Source organism: Hipposideros armiger, unplaced genomic scaffold (genome assembly GCF_001890085.2).
Source record: "Hipposideros armiger isolate ML-2016 unplaced genomic scaffold, ASM189008v1 scaffold_251, whole genome shotgun sequence".
NCBI classification, from domain to species: domain Eukaryota; kingdom Metazoa; phylum Chordata; class Mammalia; order Chiroptera; family Hipposideridae; genus Hipposideros; species Hipposideros armiger.
The window spans coordinates 2,117,608-2,142,394 of NW_017731601.1; the positions used below are offsets into that span (position 1 = coordinate 2,117,608).

At 37.6% G+C, this 24,787-nt stretch overlaps 1 protein-coding gene across 1 annotated transcript in view; it reads right to left on the reverse strand.

Moving 5' to 3' along the window:
• DIAPH3 (diaphanous related formin 3) overlaps window positions 1-24,787 on the reverse strand; it is a 398,738-nt gene that overhangs the window by 175,720 nt on the left and 198,231 nt on the right. The window contains exons 17-18 of the mRNA XM_019655900.1: window positions 23,057-23,186; window positions 5,160-5,284 (exon numbers count right to left, since the gene is read on the reverse strand). Of these exons, the coding sequence (XP_019511445.1) occupies window positions 5,160-5,284; window positions 23,057-23,186 (255 nt within the window). The remainder of the gene's footprint in view (window positions 1-5,159; window positions 5,285-23,056; window positions 23,187-24,787) is intronic.

A 24,787-nucleotide genomic window follows, 5' to 3' on the forward strand; every position in this document is an offset into this window, starting at 1 on the left:
AGCTAACAGACGCCCTGAAGACTAGTTATCCTGGACAATAGGTTACACAAGTTTGGTGAGTATTTCTAATTGTACGGTTCTACAGCTACTCATTTTCTGCCCGATTACTGCTTAGAAGGCTTTGAACTTTAGCAATAGGCACTACACAAATCCTTGTAATTTTATTCTAATACCTGGGAATATGCCCGTTCTCAAGACTCAAGTTGGCAAATAGGATAAAATAAAGCTGTAAGTATTATCCAATAACATTTTTTCGATTTTCAGGTAGGAATCAAAAGTTAATGAAATACGAGAAATATGTCTGGGTTTACTTAATAAAAACAGTACAATTCTATTAAGAACTGTGATGGGAAAGGAGACCAAGCAAGGGCCCAAACCATGGGAAGTACATGGTCTTGTTCTAACATTTACAGAGCTTTATAAGTTAATTTTCCTACAATTATCTATGAAACAATTTGCTTCCCCCCAAAATGAAGTGAAACTTGGAGTAACTGGAATTACCCACAACAACAGTGAAACTGTGATTCAACTAAAACAATGTTGGAAATAGCCAAATTCTCAAAGTTTAAAATGACCGTCTGATAAGATAGAATAAATGGTTACATTAATGAGGCACTCTATATCATTACTGATGGGCTACTCATCAAGGCATGGGAAACATTTAGACAAAACAATTGTTATCACCACCCAAAAGAAAAAACAAAGGTGTTCTTGTGCCAATTGTTGAACTGCAGATGAAAGTAATGCTCATCTCAGTTAGTAGTAAGGCTTTATTTTATTTCCCAGCATAAAGTCTTATATTTGTAAAGAGTTTTAAAGAAATAGGTGAGCTACTCAACAAAATAAACATTTGATAAAATTCATTACAAAAATATGGGTATTTTTTCCAATTACCTGATATTTTATACAATCTATTTTCTATTCCTTTACCAGGACTAAGGCCAAATTCTCATGAATTTCTATCTGTAATCCTCCCATTTGAAAGGTATATTGACAACCAGATCTGTGTTCACAAGCGCTGAACCACAAACATTGTGGGCCAACTCCGCGGCAAGACGAAGACTTGGGATTTAGGTCCTGGTCAGCCAGTTCTGCTCCTTCCCAAAGCAGACAGCGCTAACATCTTCTCCGTTTAACTTATGCCCTGCTCTCATCATTGCACTTCCCTCACCACACATGTCTACTGCTTCCATTCACACATCTGACAGGGATCAGCTTCAATCAGTCATACCCATCTAATACCTTTTATAGATCTTCTTAAGTACCCAGGAGCCAGCCAGGCGACCAACCTGTAAGTATTCACTGAACTCCACTGCATGCCCCCTCTTCCAGGCATCAGGGAAGACAGTTAACAAGGCCATCAAAGATCTTGCTTGTATGAAACACACATTCTAGAGTGCAGTGAGAGATATTCCAACAGTGATAAGTATGACGAAGAAAACGAAATTCTGTGATGTTATACAGAGGGACAGAGGCTAATTGACGTTGGGGAGCCAGGCAAGTCGTGGCTAAGAAGGTGACATTGGCAGAAACAACTGAGGCATGACTGTAAAACAGCAGCGACACTAAGTTGTGCAACAACCTTTGTGAGTATAATGAGACTTCAGAGAAGAAAGAGATCACTATAAATTTGAAGATTCATAGAGGATGAGGAGCAGGATATTCTAACCCAAGTCTTAAAAGACTGCTAAGAATCGGTTAATGCAAGATGGGCAAGAGAGACGGCAGAAAGAGAGGAGCGAGACTAACTCAATATAATAAAATCTGCTCTTAGAAATCACCCAATTACCCTACTTCCCGAGCCTGCAAATGGGTCATGTATTATTATACAAGTTTACATTTCACCCACTCCACTCTTCCGTTTTACTTCCTAACCACTGTTCGATTAAATACAAATGTATTCAATTCCCTTACCTGAGAAATCTGTACTTTATGCAGTGTGGAATACAGATAAAATGTAAGTCTTTCTCTCAAGGAATTTATTGAGATACTTTTAGCATCTACGTCATTATTTCAGAAGTGACTAAAATGTTGCTTTAGTGCAATAACAAAAGAGAAAGTGCAAAACCAAAGCAAGATTATAATGAAGAAATTTAAAGAGTATAATATAGAGTCAAGCAACTTGTTACATAAATTGTGATAAATACAACAATATATAAATGTCTAGCAAATGATTTTTTCTAAGACACTTCGGAGGGGGGGATGAGAAGAAAATAGAAAGATAAAGGCTTGTACAAGGAGAATCTCAAGTACAATGCTCTAGGACTTATTTGTGGGTTTTTCCCCCTTAAAATGAGAGATATTCCAGAATTTAAAGGTCTAAACAAAGGAACAAGCACTGCATGACACAAATCCAGGCATTTTCTTAATTTTATCACTGATTAGAATTTAATAAGTATGTATGAACATCTCACATATAATAATAGTTTGTATGTAACAGTATTAGTGACCCTGTCTTGAATTTGTGTTATACATTTTTCAAGCAAATATTTATCGTGGAACTATCCAACACTAATTATATTTCTGACCAGGCTTAGGAATTTGAAACTAACATAATAATTACTAAAAGTTAACATGATATGTATGAAATAATTGTGCATGCGTTTTAAAGGATGTATTAAATTCACATTTTTTATATTCAGAAGTGAATGCAAAAGAAAAGAGGGGGTACTGGAAAAATAAAGATACAATATACTATAATTGAATGCTATTAGTAACATTTCATAGTATAACAAAATTGTATCATAATTTAAGACAATTTGATTAACAGATAATTTAATAGTTCACGAAATTATGATCGTTTACACCAAATATCTCCTTCTAAAAACGTATACTTCACATATTGGATAATACACATGTTCTTTCAGAATTGGCTGATGAACCAAATATTTGAGATGTGCTTCAACTAATAAGCGTGAAAACTTAAATTTTGAACGTTCATAACCCACACTTTAGTTGAATACATTTTTATTCACTGTGCATTTTGGTTTCCAAATTTTTCCACTTTCTAAGATCTGAAAAGCTCACAATTTGCCATTTTAATAAGATCTGTACAAATGCATTTAATATTCAAGATCTGACTTGTTGTCAGTCCTAATTAAAGTAAACAAAGTTTCACAATGTGGGATTTAATTACTTCGAAACTAATATATCTAAGAGGAAAAGCAATCTAATCTCAGCAAAGAATATTTATGATCATCAGCTTTGTCAATAGCAAAGTGCACCAACTGTTCATAGATCTGACTTCCAAGAGATACATGAATGCTAATCAGTTCATTAGAGGCTGCGAGGTTGTGATATTCAGCGACAGGATGTAGTAGCTTTCATGCCCACAGAGTATAATTGTACTCAGAATGAAAAATTGTTTCCAACCAAGCATCATCTTGCCTGTTTCTGATTTCCTGCTAGTTGCTTTTTATGAGATGCATACCTTTTAAGAAGCCAACATCATTCAGCTTCTCGTGTCATAAGCATACAAGTATTGATAGGTCCTGAGATCGGCTGCTGAGCAGGACTCGACTCGACGCTAAGCTCAGGAATTTATCTGACATTGTATGTTGCAGAAACCTGCCCTTCATAATTAGTACACTCACAATGTGTTACCAGAATCTTTATGCAAGCAAAACCTTTTCTAAAATGCTTTCTATATAAGGAACAATAACAATACATCAACTAACAGTACTTAATGATTAAAATAAACAGTTACATATGCTATTTTAACATGATACATTGATTGAGGAAGAAAGCTAAGAGTGGTAAAACTACTAAAACTCTGCAATAACAAATATAGTTTTAAAATACTTTGCCAAATGAGAAGGTACTGCAAATTATATTTTTGATGAACCAATACAGACTTCATCCTTAGTTTTAAGAAAAACAGCCATCTCCACTGCTATGATAATGGCGCCCTGCCTCATAAAAGTAGAAACTGAATGAAGAGGAAAGATACGACAGGAAACAAACACATTAGCCTGAATTGATTGTTGCTGGAGTGCATTTTTATGATATTTCCCAAAAGATAAGAGTAAAAAGGCTAAAATTGAACTAATTCACAATTAAGCTGAAAGCTTATACAAGAAAATCTATGACAAGCCAAATAATAATTTTGTGATTTGGCAAATCTCAGGGGAGAAGCGATAGAAACAGGAAAAGTAGTTCTTTTATTTCAAGTAACTCAGTTTAAAATATTAGGAGTGTCTATTTATAAGAGCTCATTTTAAAAGTGGGTTATCCTTTCATGTAGAATTCTGAAGTCCACATGGGATTTTAATAATGCAGAGTAGTAATACTTTATTATAACACAAAAGATACCAGTATCTAAATTCACAGAATGGTTTGCAAAGCAACTCAACATTAGTTTCAGGAAATAAAGTTTATTACTTCAATTGCTCATTAGAGATTAAGCCACAAAGTTAGAGAAACCAAAGATAATTGAAACTCAAAAGAAACCTTAAATTAAGCAGGACACAAGCCTCATGCTATTAAATTTATATATATATATATATGTATGGTCTTATCTTAAAATATAATTTTTTGGCACCCTCAGTATATCTATAATATCACACACACAGACACACACACACACACACACACACACACACACACACTTGTCAATTCTATTTTGGGTTTAGAGAATACCTACACAAGCAGTGATTGTTACATACTCAATTTTGATTGTGGACCTATGTAGTATTTCTAAACAAAATAAAGTTTCTGTAGCATGAGTTAATTTTTAATATATACCAACCCATGAAATTAAGTTTACTCTTCACACCAATTTATAAAGTCTTTATCTGCTTCCTGAAACATTTCAAAATATTTCATGACGTTACACTCAAACTTCCTCAAGTTGAGTTTTCATATCTTTTCAATATACCACAAACATCAGAAGGAAACAGGGCCTTTGGAAGGGAAAAGATAACAGAAAGATATTATCCAAGGTGATATAAAGGAAAAATAATTAAACACAATAGAACACATTTCTGTATTATTCATGATAGATAAGCACATTGATAAATATCCGTGCGAGATGGCAGAGGTTAAACCTACAATTTGGTACTACAGAACGATCTCTGGTTATGCAAGTGTACTTAACACGTTAAATAATTTGTAATTCTAGTTGACTCGTAACTTAAGTTACTTAGATATCAAAAGGATATGGACATCTTTGTCACGAACTTATCATGCAAGTCCTCAGGAGGGGGAAAGGTTTCCAAATTTTTCTCAAGCTGTTGAAGCTGCCTTCCCATCTGCCTCAAGTTCTTTTCCAGCGTTTCTACAGAGACTGAAAGAGAGGATATTAAATGCCTTGAAAGGACAAAATTATAATATAGAAAAGGTAAAACACTCTAGAAACAAAACACTTGTGAAAACCTTACAACAATACAGTAAGAACATTCACTATAATAAACTTTTCAATTTTCAAATACAGGAATAAAGGAAATTAGTACCAGTCTTTAAGACATTAGATGCAATTTAGAAAATGCTCGCATGAACAAACACATTTAAGAAATGTTTTGTTTAAAACCAGAGTTCTTGAGCTCTGTAAAGATAATTAGTCTATTCAGACACAGAGGCAAAGAAAGACTGTTTTAAAAACTAAACCCAGCTCAACATAATTTTAACATTTTCTAAAATCATGATCTCTTTGAGAGGGAGCAGTGTGTACATGAAGAAGATGGGAGAAAGTGCTCTCTACTGCCCAAGCTGATCTACAACAGGTACAAAACGTATCAGAGCCTATTTGAGTAACACGTGGAACAAATGTCAAACTTTCTTTACTGGCTGGTACCCTGAGCACAATCCATGTTGGTTATTTCATAACGAGTTTCCTTCTTTGACTTACAGTCGCTCTCAGTGCACATGAAAGAACAAATGCTGAAGAAAGGCACTAAGGCACTATCAGTATGTACTGGCCACCCAGCAAGACAAACATTAACTGTCACTTCCTAACATTTTTGCATAGTCAATGTTAGATGATATCAAGAAAAGAATTAACAACACAAAAAGAAGACATTGTGGCCCAAACCAAAATTTTGGACATTTGTTTTAGGTACAAATAAATTTCAGTTAAAATTTCTTTTGATTCCCACTAATGTGAACTATACAAAAAAATTTTAAATGCATATAATAATTCTAGGTACTCTACCATTTTCAGGCTTCAAATTAATCCTGAGGAAGAGGTATAAGTCAGGTTTCACCTGTAAGGATGAGAATATCCTTGAAAGCAACCTAACTGTCCAACTAAATGGGATTGTGTTTAAAAAAAAAAAAAAAAAAAAAAGGTTTACAACCTTGGTTCCAAAGAATGGAATAGAAGGGAGGCATGAGAAATGTTGTTGTATAAGAACATGGAGTTTTATTTTTGTGTTTTAAAAAAGCTGTACACAAAATAACATTTGCTATTCTAACATATGTATAGCTGTTTAGAAAACCTTATTTTGTTGTAAAAAAAAAATAAGCAAGCTAACTGTCAGATACCATGTTTAATGAGTCCAAAGACTGAACTCTTCAGAGTCACATCTAATTGTTGCTTATGCCTAAAGAGTGATGATACTTGAACCTTTGGCCCCCGCTGTCATGAAGCCAGTCCAAGTTACAATGGTGCATATTTTCCAGATAGTTTTTTGCTATTCATGTCCCCCTTTCTGTGATCCTTAAAATTGAGACAATAACTCCGAGAATAGAGTGCACAAAATGTTTCTATCACTACAACGTTTAGGGCATTAATTAACTCAATCGATTAAACTCTTGTTTCCCATTTTTCCTGCTGTCAGTGAATATGTGCTTAGAAGAGGTTGTAAGCCATACAACCATGTTATGCTATGAATTAGGTTCAAAAAAGAAGTGTATTAGTAGCATAATAATAGTAGTCAAAATAGTTGTAATGGTCGTAATAAGTGATAATAGTAATAGCAGCTAAAATTTACTGGGTGTATATATACTGTCTTAGGAGTTCTGCATTAATTTTTTAAATCCTCACAAGAACATTATGAAATAGATATTGTTATTATCCCAGTTTTACAGATGACAAAACTAGAGTTGAGTGGTTGAAGTAAAAGTCAAACAACTAAAAAGTAGTGAAGCCAGAATTTGAACTCTGGTAGTTAACCGGACTTTATTTTTAACCATTTAGCTATACAGAAATTATTAATTACATATATATATATATATATATATATATATATATATATTTTTTTTACAACCCCTATCTACCTGTCTGTAACAACATTTATGTACACAGTTATAGTTTTCAGATGACTGTTTTGTCATATATTCCTGCCTAGTACAATACCAAGTAATCCAAATATGGCTAAACAGACAATATACCCAAGCATTCTGGATAGATGGATGGATGAACGGATAAATGACAGATAGATATACTATTTTTTTTAAAATGAAATTTAAGTTAATGTGGTAACACACAATTGAACAAAACCACCTACTTAAAATACTATGATTTAGTCTGCTGATACAATTTTATTATGCACACATCAAGTTCGGGAAAGAGCTAGAGAAAAAACAAATAAAAGTCTGACAGGCTCCTATGTACAAAAAGTACAAGGCAAACATTGGGAGGTCACACAGTTGGATTGTTCTTTTCTGACATCATTTCAAAGCCTACCAATTGCCCAGCACCAACTGAGCGTCTTCCATTCCATTCAGACACTATCTGGAGTTATCACAGACCCAACAGGTTTAAGGATTCAGTCCCATGAAACTGCCCTCACTTCACATGACTGTCACAAATCCCAAGGATCACCCACGCTTCTGACGAACTGGCTATAAAAATCCAGAGGTTCCCATGCCATCTCCTCTTATTTTCCAAAATTTGCTAGGATGACTCAGTAGAACTTGGGCAAGTAACACCCACTATTACAGTTTTAGTATAGGGCATACAACCCAAGCCAAATGAAAGGCATGCATAGGGCAAGGAATGGGGGGAGGGGACAGGTAACAGGGCTTTCATGCCCTCTCCAGGGGCACCACCCTCCCAGCACATCAATTCGCTCATCAAAACAGAAGCCCCCTTAGCCTGGTTGCTTCACCATTCTTATTACAACTTCATTGTAAGGTATGATTGATTAAACTCAATCTGGACCCCCTCTCCCATCCCTGGAAGTCACAGGGTGGACTCACAGTTCTAGCCCTTTAATTACACGCTTAGGAGCTCTGGCAATCAGCCCCTGCCCCCACCACCTTGAAACTATCTAGGGTCCCCTCCCCCCACCTGTAATGGAGCCATCTCATTGGCATGCAAAATACACTGTTACTTAAGAAAGTAAAAAGGCTTTCAGGAGCTCTATGTCAGAAACCAGGAAAAAGACCAGACACATGTTTACACTATGCCACATGGATATAGAAACACGTGTCTGGTCGGAGGGCAAAACTCCAGGTGTAAGAGAAGTACAGTTTTGATTCATGAGCTGTCATCCTCAGAGGAGTTTAACATCTGGGCTGTGCTCAGCTGCTTGAACTTGAACATGGAACCATCCCAGTGAGTGAGCACTTCTCAGTGGGATAAGAATAGGAAGGGATTAAAGTTCGATTTGAAGCAACTTCTCAATGGCCCAATTTCCACATCAGTGAAATGGGAAGGATCCCACCTCACATTTTTACCTCACAGATATTTCATAAAAGATCAAAACTTTTTAAATGGAGTGCACGATGTGGTGTTACTCTTATTCTGAGAACTTGGTAAGTAATGAAGAGATTAACAATTGAAATAAGTAATATTAGAATCAAAGGAAAAGTAAAGAAAGTCATTATCACCGTCATCATGCCAGGAGCAGTATTGTGGAAGTCAAAGAAGAAAAGTTGCTCATTTCAAGAGTAAAATATTAGGAATGTTTGAGGCACATTCAAATATTTAAGGTTGACATCATTGAGAGTAAGGAAACCATCTTAAAAAATGGTTTTGTGGCTACTCCACAGATGGAAACGCTATTAAGCTATTACTTATGCTGCATCAGCAGTCTCTCAATACATTATTTGTACATTATATTAGGTTGTCAGAAAATTCATGACGTATTTTTTTTGTTTTTCGTTGCAAACATGCATCATGTCTTTTCCGAGAACCCAACAGTTAAAAGCGTTTAAGTGCAATTAACCAACTTTTCACTGTTGGTTTTTAAATAAAAGACCAAAGCACACTTGAAAGACAGAAAGGTGTGTGCAAATTCTAGCCCAGTAACATATAATCTAATGTTTAGGGTCATCTGATGGGTAAGAATTTCCTGAATGCTTCTCTTTTTCAGCAATTATATTTCCATAGATAGCTCTGATTTATATCTTCAAACATAATTTTAGACACACTTTTTGCATGTGTCAAGTTCTTGAGGTCAGTGACTACATTTTTTTAATATCAGAAATCCGAATTACAACAGAGGGTTTTAAATTGTACACCCTCAAAGAAGTAATTTACCAGTGTCTAGATGTGACCAGGACACACATTTTATCTTTCAACTTTGTCACATTTCTTGACCAAGAAATCAATCTTATATTTTCTTATTCCTTTTCATTATTTAGAAGTAATAAAACATAGCCATCATCAAACAGAACTGATTAGATTATTCAAGGCAATTTCAACTTGTGCATTTCACTCAGTTAATATTCATTCAGATGGGTTAATATTAATTCTCTGTCGCCTTGGGCATCATGTGTCTCTGCCCTCCACCAACTGGCCATCTGTAAGGTCCGCACCTCCGTGGGCAGCAGAACCATGAATTATTTCCTGTGCTAGTCTTGACCCTTGCCTCCCCTACAACCCTCAGATCCAAACAATCATGACATCCCTCACATTTTACTTGGCAAATCGTGCCTAATTCCTTGCTTGCTCAAACACTATTCAAGTCATCTGACACTGTTCTCTGATCTCTGAACGCCTACTGTTTTTCTCCAGTGCCTTCTTCACATTGCTCATGGTGATCTCCCAACAAACATTAATTTAAAACCAGCCAGTAAGCTGCTTACAGGACAGCATCCGAGCTCCACCCACAACCTGGCTTGGCTCTGCTTCCTATTCAGCCACATTCAATTCCAAAACCACATCCTTCTTGTATTTCCCCAATCCCTATCCCTCTTCATCCATCTGTACCTGATGCTGGAAATGTCTGTCTCGCCCATTCCACCAGAGTCACTTCTATTCATACTTTATAAAAAGAGTAAAAAACTCCAGCCAGCCCCCTGGTGAGGTGCCCTCCCATCATACCTGGTAATTATCTCATCATTGCAATTACTATACTCCTATTACTTTTATCTTTTTATGAGTCTTCCTCTCCCAAACTGATGGGAATTCCTTAAAGAAAGACACCATATTTTATCCATCTTTGTAACTTCAGTTACCTAACATAGTGCAGACACTCAAATGTTTGTTGAAGGAATGGGTTTTGAAATTAACTTTAACCTCTCGAGATAAAAGCATTAAAAATGAAATGCGAAAATACAAAAGATTGAATATCTAAAACCTTAAATTCTAAGACACAGGCTTCTCTCCAAGTGCCTTGTCATTAGGATAATTATACACTAGAGGTGTTAAAGAAGCTTTGAATAAAAGTTAAATATCACGACTATAAATATTTAAGCAATCATGAACACAGGTTTTCTGTAATATGATGGCCTCTATGACTTAGTAGGTTAATATTTCAAATAAGAAAGGAGAGTAAAGACTACTACACACACTTAAGTAATCTTTGTAATTAAATAATAATCATCTGTGAATATCTCCTGGAGTTGTTGGTCATTATTTCATAAGACGCTTACTAAGAATGTCACATTCACTCTTAAGTATCATGATATATTCCAGGGAACTTGATTTCTTTAAAGAATGCTTGAACAACAACTTATTACCATAAAACAATATAAACATTCAACCTAAATCAACCTTCTTATGCTCATTGGCACAAATGTTTTGTGAGAGAAACTAGAGGCTATAGCACTTCAGGCTCCCAACAAAATAATTTTTCCTAGATGACTGTAATATTAAAGGTATTTTAGAAAACTATAAGAATATTTTATAAGGGCCGGCCGAGTGGCGCGTTGGTTAAGAACTGGCTTGGGACGCCAGAGGGCCCCGGTTCGGATCCCACATATGAGGGCCAATGACACAGCCCTCCACAGCTAAGATGCTGAACAACAGCTCAACCTGGAGCTGGGCTGCCGTGAGTCACCGGCAACGGCGTAGGCTGCAGCCCCTGTGGCAGTGGGTCGCCATGGGCTACCGTGTGTAGCCAGCAGCCAGCATGAGCGGCCAGCAGCCGCAGTGAGCGGCCGTCCAGAAGCCGGCGACTGATCTGCCTCGCCCAGGAAGAGCACAATGATGGTGCCAACTTGGGCCAGTGAAGCAACATCCTCCACAACTAGACTGAAGAACAAAAGGACAGCAACTTATCTGTTCCCCTTCCCCCAATTCCCCAGCACTGTATCCATCCCCCAAGTCCCCAATTGAAACAAAAAAAAAGAAAATTTTATAAATGCAACTTAGAAATAATAAATTAGATGGACAAAAACCTCAGTAGCATTAAAAAAAATTTTTAACATAAGTAGGCCCGTAACAAAATCTACATTCTAGAATACGATTATAAAGTCCATTACTATTGTGACAAAGTACAAAACTGAAACAAGATGGTGAAAGACACACACTCAAAGTAAACTGCAGCTGAGTTTGTCACGGGGAAAGGTAAAGTGAAAGCAGCAGTCAGTGCTCAGCGAGTAGCCAGTTATCCTCACCAAGGTCTCACCTTCCTCAGCTCCGCTTTTCTTTCTTCCCATTGCCCTGATTACTAATGGAGTCCATATAATAATACACCACAATGTGCATCCCCCAGTTCATTTACTGTTCTATATGCAGTGAGAGTTTTGCTGTTGTTGTTAACACCACACTGTAAGACTGCCGATATTTGCCATGGAACCCGGAAAGAGGGAAGGTAGAAGGTAGAAGGGAAGATAGAAGGCAAGCAGAGGAAACGAAAGGGTGCCGTTGACCCATTTCTCTCAGGCTGGGGAGAAAGCAGCAGCCCTGTCTTCCACAGCTGTGAAGAGTGTGTTGAAGGCAAAAAGCTCTTTAGGAAACACTGTTACTGGGAGACGCCTATCTAATTGGAAGCCAGGTTACCTATAAGAATGTGAAAATTCCTTTCTACAAATAAGATGCTCAAAAACATGCCAAATATTAAACCAAAGAGGTCCATAATACAGATATTGGTAATGACATTCAAAATGTGCCCTCAGGATAGTTTTGTGTGCGTGTGTACGGGAGGGAGGTGCTACTGCTTTTAATATGTCTCATGGTACATATTAAGGATGATTAGCTGACTTAAAATTAGGAGATGCGTTCATGTATGGCTACTGGAGGCCATGCAGCCTAACAAGTCCGGGGCTGCACATCTCTGGATGTGAAAAATTCCATCTTTCCCCTCCTGCCTAGGTCTTTCCTCTGAACTCCAACCGCCTGCTCCATATCTTTCTTTGATGTGTAACAGACATCTTAAACTCTCAGTTTCAAATTGTGACTTCTTATCTTCCTCCTCAAATCTGTCCCTATCTCTCCGCCAATGACTGGTTTTATGACCCCTCTTTCTCCTACCCACACACTCAATCACAGAGGAAATCCTGTTGATTTCACCTTCAAAGTGGATTCACTGCCTAAATCCTTCTCACCATCCCAGCTACCTCCTCCAGGTTCAAGCCAACATTACCTCTCCCCGGATTATTAAACCATCCAAGTGGTTTCACCATTTCTGCCATTTCTTCTCAGTTTTCCCCCAACATAGCAGCCACCACAATCTCTTGAAAATGCAAGTCAGATATCACTGTTCTGTTCGAACACCTTCCAGTGGCTTCCCATCTACGAGTAAATGCAGGTGCTTACAACGCCCAATCATGTCCCATAGCACGCTGCGTTCTGACCTCATCTCCTGACTATATCTGACCTTATCCCACTCCCCCTCCCTTCCTCTGGTCCAGTTTCACTTCCATACCTGGGGGCCTAGACACTCGCTCCTCCCTAGAGAAGCCTAGAGTGCCTCCCTGAAATAACCAAATGTCTTGCATCCTTCACTGAAGCCACCTTCTTTCTGGGGCCTCTCTGACCAGTCAGCCTAAACTGCAAAAACCCTGCCCTGGAACTCGAAAGCTAACCGTCTGACATCATGTTCACCGACTTCTTTCTTTGGTTTATGTTCTGTATAGATCACCTAACATGTAAACTTCAAGAGAGCAGAGACTTTTGTGTCCATGGACTCTATCCAGTACCCCACATGGTGCCTGGGATACATGAGGCATTAAATCAACAACTCATAAAGGAATGAATGCACCAATCTTATTTAAGCCACTGTTTTCTTTTTTTCTGTCACGCAAAGTCAAGTCTAATCCCTGCAAATACTGGTACCTAGGACAGTGTCTGCTCTGCAGCAAGATTTCAAAAAGCTTTAGGAAAGAGTTCTTTCCTTATAGGGTCGAAACGTATCAAAAACTATTAATGAGCACTAGTTCTCTTTTCCTTAAAAGATGTAGTCTAACAGGCAGCTGCTGAGAAACTGCCATCACAGTGATAGGCATATTTACATAACAAAAGGGTCTCCTTACTGATCAATTTTGAATTTATTCTTTTTTTTTGTTTTGAATTTATCAAAGGTATTTAATTTATGTTTTTCATATTGGTTCAGGTGTACAGAACGATGCAATAGTTATCCTTTTCATCCATCACAAAGTAACAACCCCCGTCCCCCGATCCGCGGCCCTCCCACCCCCGATATCATGCTTAAAGATGACTTCTGAGAGACAAGGGGAAGGGGGGAGAAACACTTTCTTCAGGTTTTCCTATGAAAGTGAGTAAACTGCTCTTTAGATGTTTCTGTCACTTATATTTTTTATCTTAAGTGTCAGTTCATATTTCCATATGGCATTCCTTAATAATTCTGGGCTGATAAATTTGTTTTTTAAATAACATGCAAACACCTCCATCACAACAACAAAAAACCTTCCAAGTTGTTGAAGAGTCTGCTGGAGACTAGTAGTTCCTAAAGGTTGTTTAGTAGTAGAAACCCTTTTTCAATTGAAACCTTATATCAAAGTTCAAAATACAAAATAAAAATAGTGTGTCAGGCTGAAGAACAGGAGAGAAAATAGAACCCATTTTCCAAATTCCATTCCATATGCTAATAAGTCCAGTTGGTGAAGAATGCATTGAGCACACTTATGATTTGTGCAATTTCCTTATGCATATTATTCTCTAATTTTTAGAAAAGTGCAAAATGTTTTCAATAACATAAGTCTATGAAGTTCTTGGCCTTGTAGTCTAAAGATTGCGTCGTAAGTCTCAGGAAGACACAATTGGAATCTGCTCAAATAAATTGAGAATATATATGAACATTCTATACTAATATATTATTCAGAGACTCATGTTTACCTGCAACATTAATGACACCACAGGCAGATATGTGTCAATAAGAAATAATCACTGAAAAATAACAGCAAAAACCACCACAACAAACAAACAATATTTATACAGTGCTTACTAGGTGCTATTCAAGCTTTATAAATATTTACACATACTAACCTATTTAATCCTCATTACAAATCTATGAATTAAGTCCTGCAATTATCCCCATTTCACAGGTAAGAAAAATAAATCTCAGAGAGGATAAGAAACTCATCCAAGGTTACATCTCTAGCAACAGGCAGATCTGGGGTTTGAATCCCCATTGTCTGGTGTCCCAGTAATAATAGCCTCTCCCATAATAGAATGTGTCTCTAATCAAACTGGAGTCATGTTTTTATTTTGTCCACTGAAATAATTTGTTGGAGTAATTGTAATTGTCATTGCCTGTCAATAAAAATTCCTTACACCCAGAGGCACATTATACATTTCTGTTTTAACTGCCTTAGTATTTGCATATGATGATATAAGAAAAGGGTGTTTCACAAGCTCATCGACAAACAGCCCGTACACACCAAAATATTTCACAACATGATGATGAATTCTTTCCATATATCCCTATCAGTGTAATTTCCCTTAACTGTTTCTTAATCCTCAAATATGATGGTACCACCTCCATCAGCCTTGGGAGTGATGACAAGGATGACTGCGGTGGGTTGAATACTGGTGCCCCAAAACCCATGTCCACCCAGCACCTCTGAACATGACTTATTTGGAAATAGCATGTTTGCTTAGGTGATCAGTTAAGGATCTTGAGATGAAATTATCCTGGATTGAGGGCAGGCCCTAAGTCAAACGACCGGTGTCCTTAGGAGGGGAGGTAAGGACACCGGCGCAAAGAAGAAGGCAGTGTGAAAATGGAGGCAGAGGAACACCATGGATTGCTGGCAAACTAGAACTTGAGAGAGGCGCTGGATGTTTCCTCCCTGAGAGCCTGCAGAAGGAAGCAATCCTACTGACCCCCAGATTTCAGACTTCTGTATTCCCGAAAAGGTACAAAATAAAGTTGTGGAATAAAGCAACCTAGTGTGGAATTAGTTATGGCAGCCCTAAAAAACTAATACAACTACTAACTCAAGATTCTGCAAGCTGCATAAGCACGGTCTGGTTTCTGGGCAGCAGTGGGCAATTCTCCCTGCAGCATGGGGTCGGCTCCACAGTTCTTCCCCCATTCAGTTCCATGGCAAGCTTGCAAGCAATGAGATTCAGCCGACTGCCATAGGTTTGTTCCATCCACTGCCTCCATTTCTTTACAGCACATAGATGTGCTGTGTGAAGCTATCCGTCAGCATGCAATCATTCTGAAATTTTCTTTCATCTACCTGGTTTGTAATTTCCTACTTCATGTAGCAAAACCACAGTGCAGTAAATACCGCTTTACAGCCAGCAGTCTAAGAGGGCTCCAAGACCTTGGTCGTCACTGTGGATCTGTTCTGTGACTTGATGTTAGCTATGGCTCAGAGGTGACACTGACAGAACTGTTTGAGTAGTTATTTCAAATCCATAGCTGGCCAAAAATCTGCAAACACTATAAACTGTTTCTCGAAAAGATTAATGCTGTACTGATGCCACTTTCTGTCTGCTAACCTCCAGAAAGATAGAGAGGTCTTCCTGAGGTGGTTTTCTTCTTCATCATCATCTATCAGCCCAAGCAGCAGCCGACTCAAGAAATGTTCCTAGCTCAGTATCTCAAAAAACAATCTTTAACTGCAAGCAGTTCCTCCATGCCCAGCGTTCTTCAATGTCAGTGTACAGAATCCTTCATCCTTCTAGAGATGTGGGCCATGGTCTTTCTATTGTATATCCCATTCTGCTGCTTTCCAAAACAGGTTATATTTGCACTACAAAAGACTGCATGGGAGTGTCCAACTTAAACTTCTGATGCCAACTCTACATAAATAATCCCTGAAAATAAACGGGCAGAATTTTAAAACAAAATGCTGTTCATCAGACAACTTGGACTTGTAGCTCCTTACCAGTACACTGCACTCACAAGTGCACTATAAATATTTTTCCTAAGTCCTGTAATTACCTTATGACTGACCCAGTTATATTTCATTATACCTTTTTACATTAAAAGTGGTCATTTGTCAAATGTAAAATTTTACAAATACTGCCCTTTTAGTAAGTATATGCAATTCTATATGTGAATTACAATTGAAAAATAAATTTATCATTTTTTATATTGGGCTTGTAGTAATATTAAAATGATTTTGTGATTCCTAAGTATAGTTATTAGATGGCTACAGATCACCCAATTAGATCATTGAGAGCTAACTACATAGGAGTCATAGGCTACCTTTACAGACATAGCTTGTTACTCTACCATCTACCTGGAGAACAGGGCTATACAGCTAGTAAACACCAAATGTTTACATTATTTCCATAGGATAATGAATAAAAAAAATAAGGCAAAATAATTTATCTATTTCTCTCCTTCTGCTAAAGTGTCAATAGGTAATTCAGTGTTAGTACCTTTATCAGATACTTGCATATAATAAAATTATAAATATTACAGTAGCAAAACAGGAATAAGTGGTAAATACACATACATAGGAATATAGTGAGTAAAAGACAAGAAAAAAAACAAAACACTTAGCACATTCCAGCATAAATCAATGCACTCTAAAATAAAATCTAGGCGATGCCATAGACCTAACCCTGACATTGAATATTCATGAATGTATTTATTTAGAATACTTCAAATACTTCGATGTTTCCTTACACATGAACTAATTTATGTGTCATGGCTATTGAAAAAAGGAATCAAGGCATGCTTGTAATTATTTAAAATCATGTGATAATTCACGGTTTGTACAAGCACCTTTGATATTCCTTAATTGATTAGTAGTGAGTGAGTATTCAACACGGAAGGTCTATGACTGTTTCTTCAACTGCTCTGATAAAGTAAAAAATGTTTCAGTACAGGCTACTGTACTGTACAGCTAAAAAACTCTAAGCAAGAAAAGATAGTGTATTAGTTTGCTAGGGCTGCCATCGCAAAATACCGCAGACTGGGTGGCTTAAGCCACAGAAATCTATCTTCCTACAGCTGTTGAGTCCAAGATCAAGGTGTCAGTCGGTTTGGTTTGCTCTGCAGCCTCTCTCCTTGGCTTGCAGATGGCCACCTTCTCGCTGTGTCCTCACGTGGGTGGCCTTCTGTACATGCACATCTCTGGGTCCATATTTACTCTTAATACAAGGTGACTAGGCAAGGTTGAATTGGGGTCCACCCTGTAGGCCTCGTTTTAACTTAATCACCTCTAAAAACCCTATCTCCACATACAGTGACTTTCTCAGGCATGGGGTTAGGGCTTCAATGTATGGAGACAGAATTCAGCTCAAAACAACATATATTTTTGTGCTGTTCATTGACAATTCGATTACAACAATATCCTACACAGCTGTCTTTTCTAACAAAATTATGTTAACATAAATGCCCCCTAACAACAACGTGTCCTGTCAAAGTATTTCTTGATATTGGTAGACATGTACACTACTAATTCGTATTTTCAAAAATTTTAATATCCTACAATTGGCTTGAAACATGAAATGATTTATGCACCTCATGACATTCTGAGGCCCCAACCTATATAACCTTTATGACTCCGAGGTTCCAATGAACACAATGTTAGCTATGCTGTTAGTTCTGTTGCACTGTAAATATTTAAGGTATTAACAATATACATTTAAAATATAAAGTGCAATTGAATTAGTAGTACTGAGTATTCAAAATATATATCAAACTCAGTAATACATTTTAATTGGTATTTTTGGAAATCTAAGGCATAAAGAGGTTAATGTTAGCCTTTGAAAATGTGTTTTGCTTGTTATAGCAGATGAATTAGAAATTTTCAAACACTATGCAGTTTCCAGGTGGCAGCCACCTGGAAATTAAGCGCTCTAAGTGTTCACAGTAGGTGAATAAAAGATAAACATTGGGAATTTAGTAAGGCATTTACCATAAAATGTTGGAAAGTCACGAGGAGCTGGAAACCAGGAAATGTATTTGACTAGACAAATATTTGGGTCAGACCAAGACATTACTAGCTAAAAGCAAACAAATAAAGCCTTAAAAGCAGAGAGGTCTATAAAATGGGAAGGAAAAAAAAAATCAAATATAAGATGTCAAAAAACGCTCCTGAAAGCTAAAAATGTGGAAACAAACAAGTGACAAAATCATAACTGGGCAATCATTAAATCCACTCTGATAATACATTAATACATTGAACATTGCCCTTTCTTTAGAAGCTAACTATATTCCCAGCAGTTCCAGAAATGGTCTCTGGTCTAGAGTAAGCATTTTTAAACAGGACCCTAAGATTTTCTGGAAAACCTATGAATTTTTTAAGGAAAGAGTGGAATACACAGAAACTTAGGTGAGGTCCCCAGTAAGGACCAGGAAAGAGCACCAAAGGGAAGGTGACATTTGCTTGAAGTCACTTGATGAAGGAGAGAACTAGACAACATTCCAGACCCAGGCTGCCACTCCCCATAGATTTAATTGACACAGAATCTACCACACAGTTGTCAGTTGGGTGTTGAAGGCTATAAAGAAACGAGGCAAATGAGATAAAAGAATAGATGGAAGGGGGCTCAGAAGAATTTTCTTGAGCCAATAAATGTTGGGGAGGGGAGGTTAAGGGTTCAGGAATAAAGAGCCACATTTTAGGACAGACTGTAATCTACATATTGAGACAAAGCTGGAGGTGGCACGTAAGCTGCTGGATATACGAGTGCGGAGCTTGGGAGGAGAGCCTGGGGTATACATTTGTAAGTCATGAATAACATGATGGTATGTAAGCCTTGGGGAACTGCAGACATTGTCCAAGGAGAAGCTATAGGGAGAAAAAAAAAGGACTCAGTACTCGGGTAATAACAGCAACACTTAGAGGTTGCATAGCAGAAGAGGAAGAAGTCAAGGTTATGAAGAGTAAGAGGGAGGAGCCAGTGGGGACAGAAGCCAGATACCTGTGAGGGAACCTGGGTTGCACTCAGACACAGAAACTATACTTTGGACTGGCAGCAAACACAGTTTCTGACACAGAGTAATCAATCACACACAACATATGCTTGTTGAATGAATGAATGAATGAATGAATGAATGAATGAATAAGGTACAGACTGGGCAACAATGGCATTTCTAGAATGCAGTGTTAACTATCCAGGGTAAAATGGAAATGTATATTAGAGCTATGATAACCCTAAAAAAGACAGAGCTGAACAAGGTGACACCGTAAACTCACCTTAGTTTTATTGTAATATACTCCCCAAAACCCACAGTTGTGTCATATTTCCTACTCATTAATAAAATACGATCCCAATTTAATAACGAAACAGGTTACGTGAAATAATCAATGAAACTTTCCTGATTAGAGTTCATTAATTTCAGCTGTTTAGACAAGGGAAACATGTATTCAACACTTAGAAGTCCAGAAAGGGAAGAAATATTACAAAGGTATACAGAAATACAATAATGACCCAAAATATTTTCACAGAAATACAACAGAAAAGCTGTAAGCCATTACCTCTTAGAAAAACAGCAGCCTTAATGAAGTACATTTTTGAAAATTGTCAGACGGCTAAGCTCATTAGTTGCAATAAAAGTTCCCCCTGCTGATCCAGGAGTACCTAATGGCCAGGATTTGTTATGTCTCAAAAATAAAGGTACTTTTTAATTCATGTGATAGCTCACTGAGGAGATTTCAAATCTGGAAACTTTTAAATAATGATATATAACATAAGAGCATTGAAATTCTCCAAAGCAAACAGACTTTTTGATCCAAAACATTACATGTATTCCTCTAACATCTCATTCATTAATAGGATAATATAAACATAGAAAGAACTTATGCTCAACAACCACCTACACTACAAAACATTATCTCTGCGATGGCTATTGTATTTCAGAAGTGAAGGCGCCTGCTCCCTGAGAAACACATTAACAGGATCTGCTGACCCATCCGCATATGGGAGCCTCAGCTATAGCAGATGGAAACTAAGCACCCCCAAGGCCCCAGACTGCCCCATAGAAACACCAACAAAGAAAACAAACGGAAGAATCTAATGACCAAGTTACAACTCTGCAAGCCCTTAGGAAAGCTAAATATCTTTCAAAAGTAAAATATCATAATATTTATATAGAATTTTAAGTACAATCAAAATAATCAAGGTAGATAAATAATATTTTAAGAATTTCATTTAGGAACAAAAATTGCTAGAAAATAAATTTGATGATGAAAAAATGCAACTAAAAAAAAAAGTGTGTTCAGGCTTACTGTTGGGTTTTAGAACCAGTAAGAGAGATGAAGCGATGAGAAATGCAAACTGCTGTTAGCAGAGAATGCTTGCACTGCTTTAATTCTTGCTAAAGACTTAATATTGATAGAAGCTATTAACTACCCAACTACCTTTTCCACAGAAAAAGAATTTTCTCTATATTTCGAGGCACTTTGCACTACTTTTTTCATCTACCACTCTGTTACTTACTAAGTTTAACATTCTTCAAAAATATCCATTTGCAATTCTTTTTCATCCCATTTATTCCAAAATCTCATTTTAGGAAAGTCGCCTTCCCCAAGTTAAAGAGCCACTTAAAAGCTATTTTGAGTATCACTGAGTTATTTTTAATGTCTTTATTTCCTCTGGGCTCTTTGGCCCTACCTCACATTATTTAAGAAAATAATTTGGATTATTTCCATTCTTAAATTTCACTTAGACACACACACACACACACACACACACACACACACACACACACACACACCCCTCATACCAAGGACACTTTAAGGTAGCACAAGGGTAAAGTAAGCAATATCATCAGATGAAGAGGCAGAGGTGAAAAGTAAAATACAGAGTTTAAGCTCTGGTCTTAAAAATCCAGACTAATATTTCCAACTTCCCCCTCCCCCCACAGACTGTATGAGGTGAACACTTTAGAGAAACAAATCTCAGGAAAAAGTGTCAAAGCACATCTCATCTAATCACGTGTCTTTTTGCACATAAAGTGCTAGAACCCCCAAATTATCAAAGAAAAAAAAAACAATTTAAAGGGGGTAAGGAATGATAAAAGTGATTTTATTTTTATTTAAGAAGGAATATTCACTATAATGTTGAAAAAACCTATCCTTCTATAAGTTGACAAATTCCAATTTTAACAATGAAAACCAGATTACAAAATAATTTGATATTACTAATGACCAGTGGTCAACAAACAAAAAATACAGATAGTCCACCATTTCAAATGAGTTGTCTTCCAAAATGTATACATTTTATATATATAAACCCATACATTTGTATATATTCATACAAATGTGTATTCATTCATAAATTGGTTGTTTGGAGCCAATTAATTTTTTTTCCATAGAATCGAAGTGACATACAAATGAAAAGTAGGTTCTTCGGGTGATCAAAAATTGCATTTACATCATATTATAACCAAGTATTTATAATAGGGCCTATCCTTTTTATGACTCTTTATAATTTGATCTAAGCTCATAGTCGGGGCTAGAAGCAGGTGAAAAATTTGGGCGTTAGGAAGCAGTGAATGCAATCTCTGGCAGTTTGGTATCTACAAGGACAGAGAAAAACAGCTCTGGGGGCGGCCAGGTAGCTCAGTTGGTTAGAGAGCGTGCTCTGACCAACAGCGTTGCAGGGTTCGATTCCCGCATGGGCCAGTAAGCTGCTCCCTCCACAACTAAGATTGAAGGACAACGACTTGACTTGGACTGATAGGTCCTGGAAAAAACACATTGTTCCCCAATAAAGTAGAAATTAAAAAACAAAACAAAACAAAACAAAAAAACAGCTCTGAGTGGAGACAGATTTAGGACTCAGGCAAAGGGGAATAGGTGTCCTCAAGCGCTTGTGAATGACTCAGTATCAAGGGAACTTCCCAGTGGCCTGCAGTGCAGAAGGCTTAGTCACAGAGGTGGGCCGGCAGGCGTTCAAAGTTTTAAACTGCAAAACAATGTATTCTTGAATATAGGGCCTCATTATCTAATCAAATTAAACTCATAGCTCCAATAATGACAACTCATGAAACAAACGTTTTAGTTTTCTATTTTTAAAATGACATATTCAGAATGAAAACACTTTGACAAAGTAGCAAATATGTAGAAATAAAAGGCATTGTTTTCTGTGTTTGAGAACTAACTAAAGACCCAGAGCAGTGAAATGTGTTCTATAAAAGCACAAACCTTGGGCCGGCCGAGTGGCTCAATTGGTTAAGAGCACAGGCTCTGAGCAACAGGGTCGCCAGTTCAATTCCCACATGGGCCAGTGAGCTGCCCCGGAGCTGAGCTGCCATTGAGCTGCCGCTGAGTTGCCAACAGGTAGCAGGATGGCTCAGCTGGTGAGAGCATGTGCTCCTAATAACAAGGCTGCCAGTTTGACTCCTGCATGGGATGGTGGGCAACTAAGATTGAACACTACACCTTGAGCTGAGTGGCCACGAGCTGTCGATGGGTGGCTGGATGGCAACTATACTTGGAGCTGAGCTAGCTGCGCCCTCCACAACTAAGACTGAAGGACACCAACTTGGCTGTTCCCCTTCCCCAATTCCCCAACACTGTTCTCCTACCCCAACCCCCAATAACATCTTTAAAAACAACCACAAACCTTTACTAGCTTTGTCCAAATGTTCTAAATCATCCACAAAACTCAGGATATCAGGGTACTTTTCTTCACATGTTTCCACCAGAAAATGAAGGAGTGTTGTTTTTTGATCAGCTGATTTTGTGTCCTTTAGCTAAGTAGGATAAGAGGGAGAAAAAAAACCAAGATGATCAAAATATGTTTATTTAAACGATGTTAATACTGTATTTTGTAAATAAGAATGAATGAGTTGTAAACTTAGTTAATTCCGTTGAAGAAAAGCAGATATTTAAGTACTTGAAAAGCTATTCTTTACATATTGTTGTTTGGTCAAAGTCACTAATAGTAATTGAAAAAAATAAGTTTAATCCAATCTACTGTGTGACATTTTATGGGGGAAAAAATATATGATAAATCCCTAGGAAAACAGAGAAACCTGAAAGTCTATACAATAGTGGGACTTAAAACAACTCGAACATCTGTTCATGTTTTTCATTTGGCGTATACTTACAGAATGCCTATTAGATACTTCCGGAGCTAGACATACAGCAAAGGAGACACGGAGCCAAGCCTCAGAAACTGTTCAGTGAAAAACAAAAACCAAACGAACAAAGCCCCCAGAAAATATGTATTTACTCTAGTGTGACAAACAGTATAGTCAAAATAACCAGAAAGTACAGGGCCGGCCGAGTGGCTCAGTTGGTTAAGAGCTCGCTCAAGAGTTTGAGCTCTGAGCAACAGCGGTTCGAGTCCCGGCCCGAGCTGAGCTGCTGCTGAGCTGCCAACAGGTGGCAGGATGGCTCAGCTAAAAAAAAAAAAATCACAAAGTACATCTGGGATTAGTACATGCCAACTGAATTGAACTTGAACACGGGTAGACAGGAAGTGGTATGGAGTTTGGGAAGGGAAGAAGAAAATTCCAAAGCTCAGCATCCTGGGCAAATGGAGTAGCCTCTGAAAAAGGCCATAGATGAGGAAGGAAATGGCACATCTGAGGAGCCTGAATGGCTCAAAAATAAAGTGTGTGTTGGGGAGGGCAAGTAGGTAGACCAGAAAGACAGAAATCTGGAAAGACAGGAAAAGACAAGATAATAAAAGAAAAGGTAGGTCATGCAATGAAAAAAGGATTCTGATCCCTACGAATTGGGAGTTTTTAAACAGATGAGAGATGATCAGCCATACAATTTAGAAAGCTCCCTGCAGGGCAATGTGGATAAAATATTGGGGCAAGGGTAATAACAGGAGCAGGAAGGGTAATTTAAAAAGCTGTAGCAATTGCCCAGGCAGGGAAAGATGACAGCCAGAGCTGAGGTCATGCTGCAGGAACAGAGCTAATGGGTCAGCGTGGGCACAGAAACCCAGGATCCCACTAATTGAAACCAGACAGAAAGGATGGGAAACAGATTTGTGCGGGGTGGGCAGTGAAAATAATTGTTTCAGTTCTGAACAAGTTGAGTCTGAAGTTTTTAAATAACATCCAAGTAGAAATGTCCACAAAAGACGTAATTTATATAGGTGTATAACGGTGTTTCTCAACCTTTTTTTCATTATTGCCAGCCAAGGAGCTTTTTAAGACATTTTCCCCATAATCATTTGTACCTATGGAATTTTAAAACCATGGGTGCACTGTATAAGTTTATGCACTGTATGTGTATTTGCACTTTACACATGAAAACAATAAGATTAGATTATTTTTGCACCTCAAGAACAACTTTCTATCCTTTGAGGTGATAACCTGTCAAACTGTTGAGAATC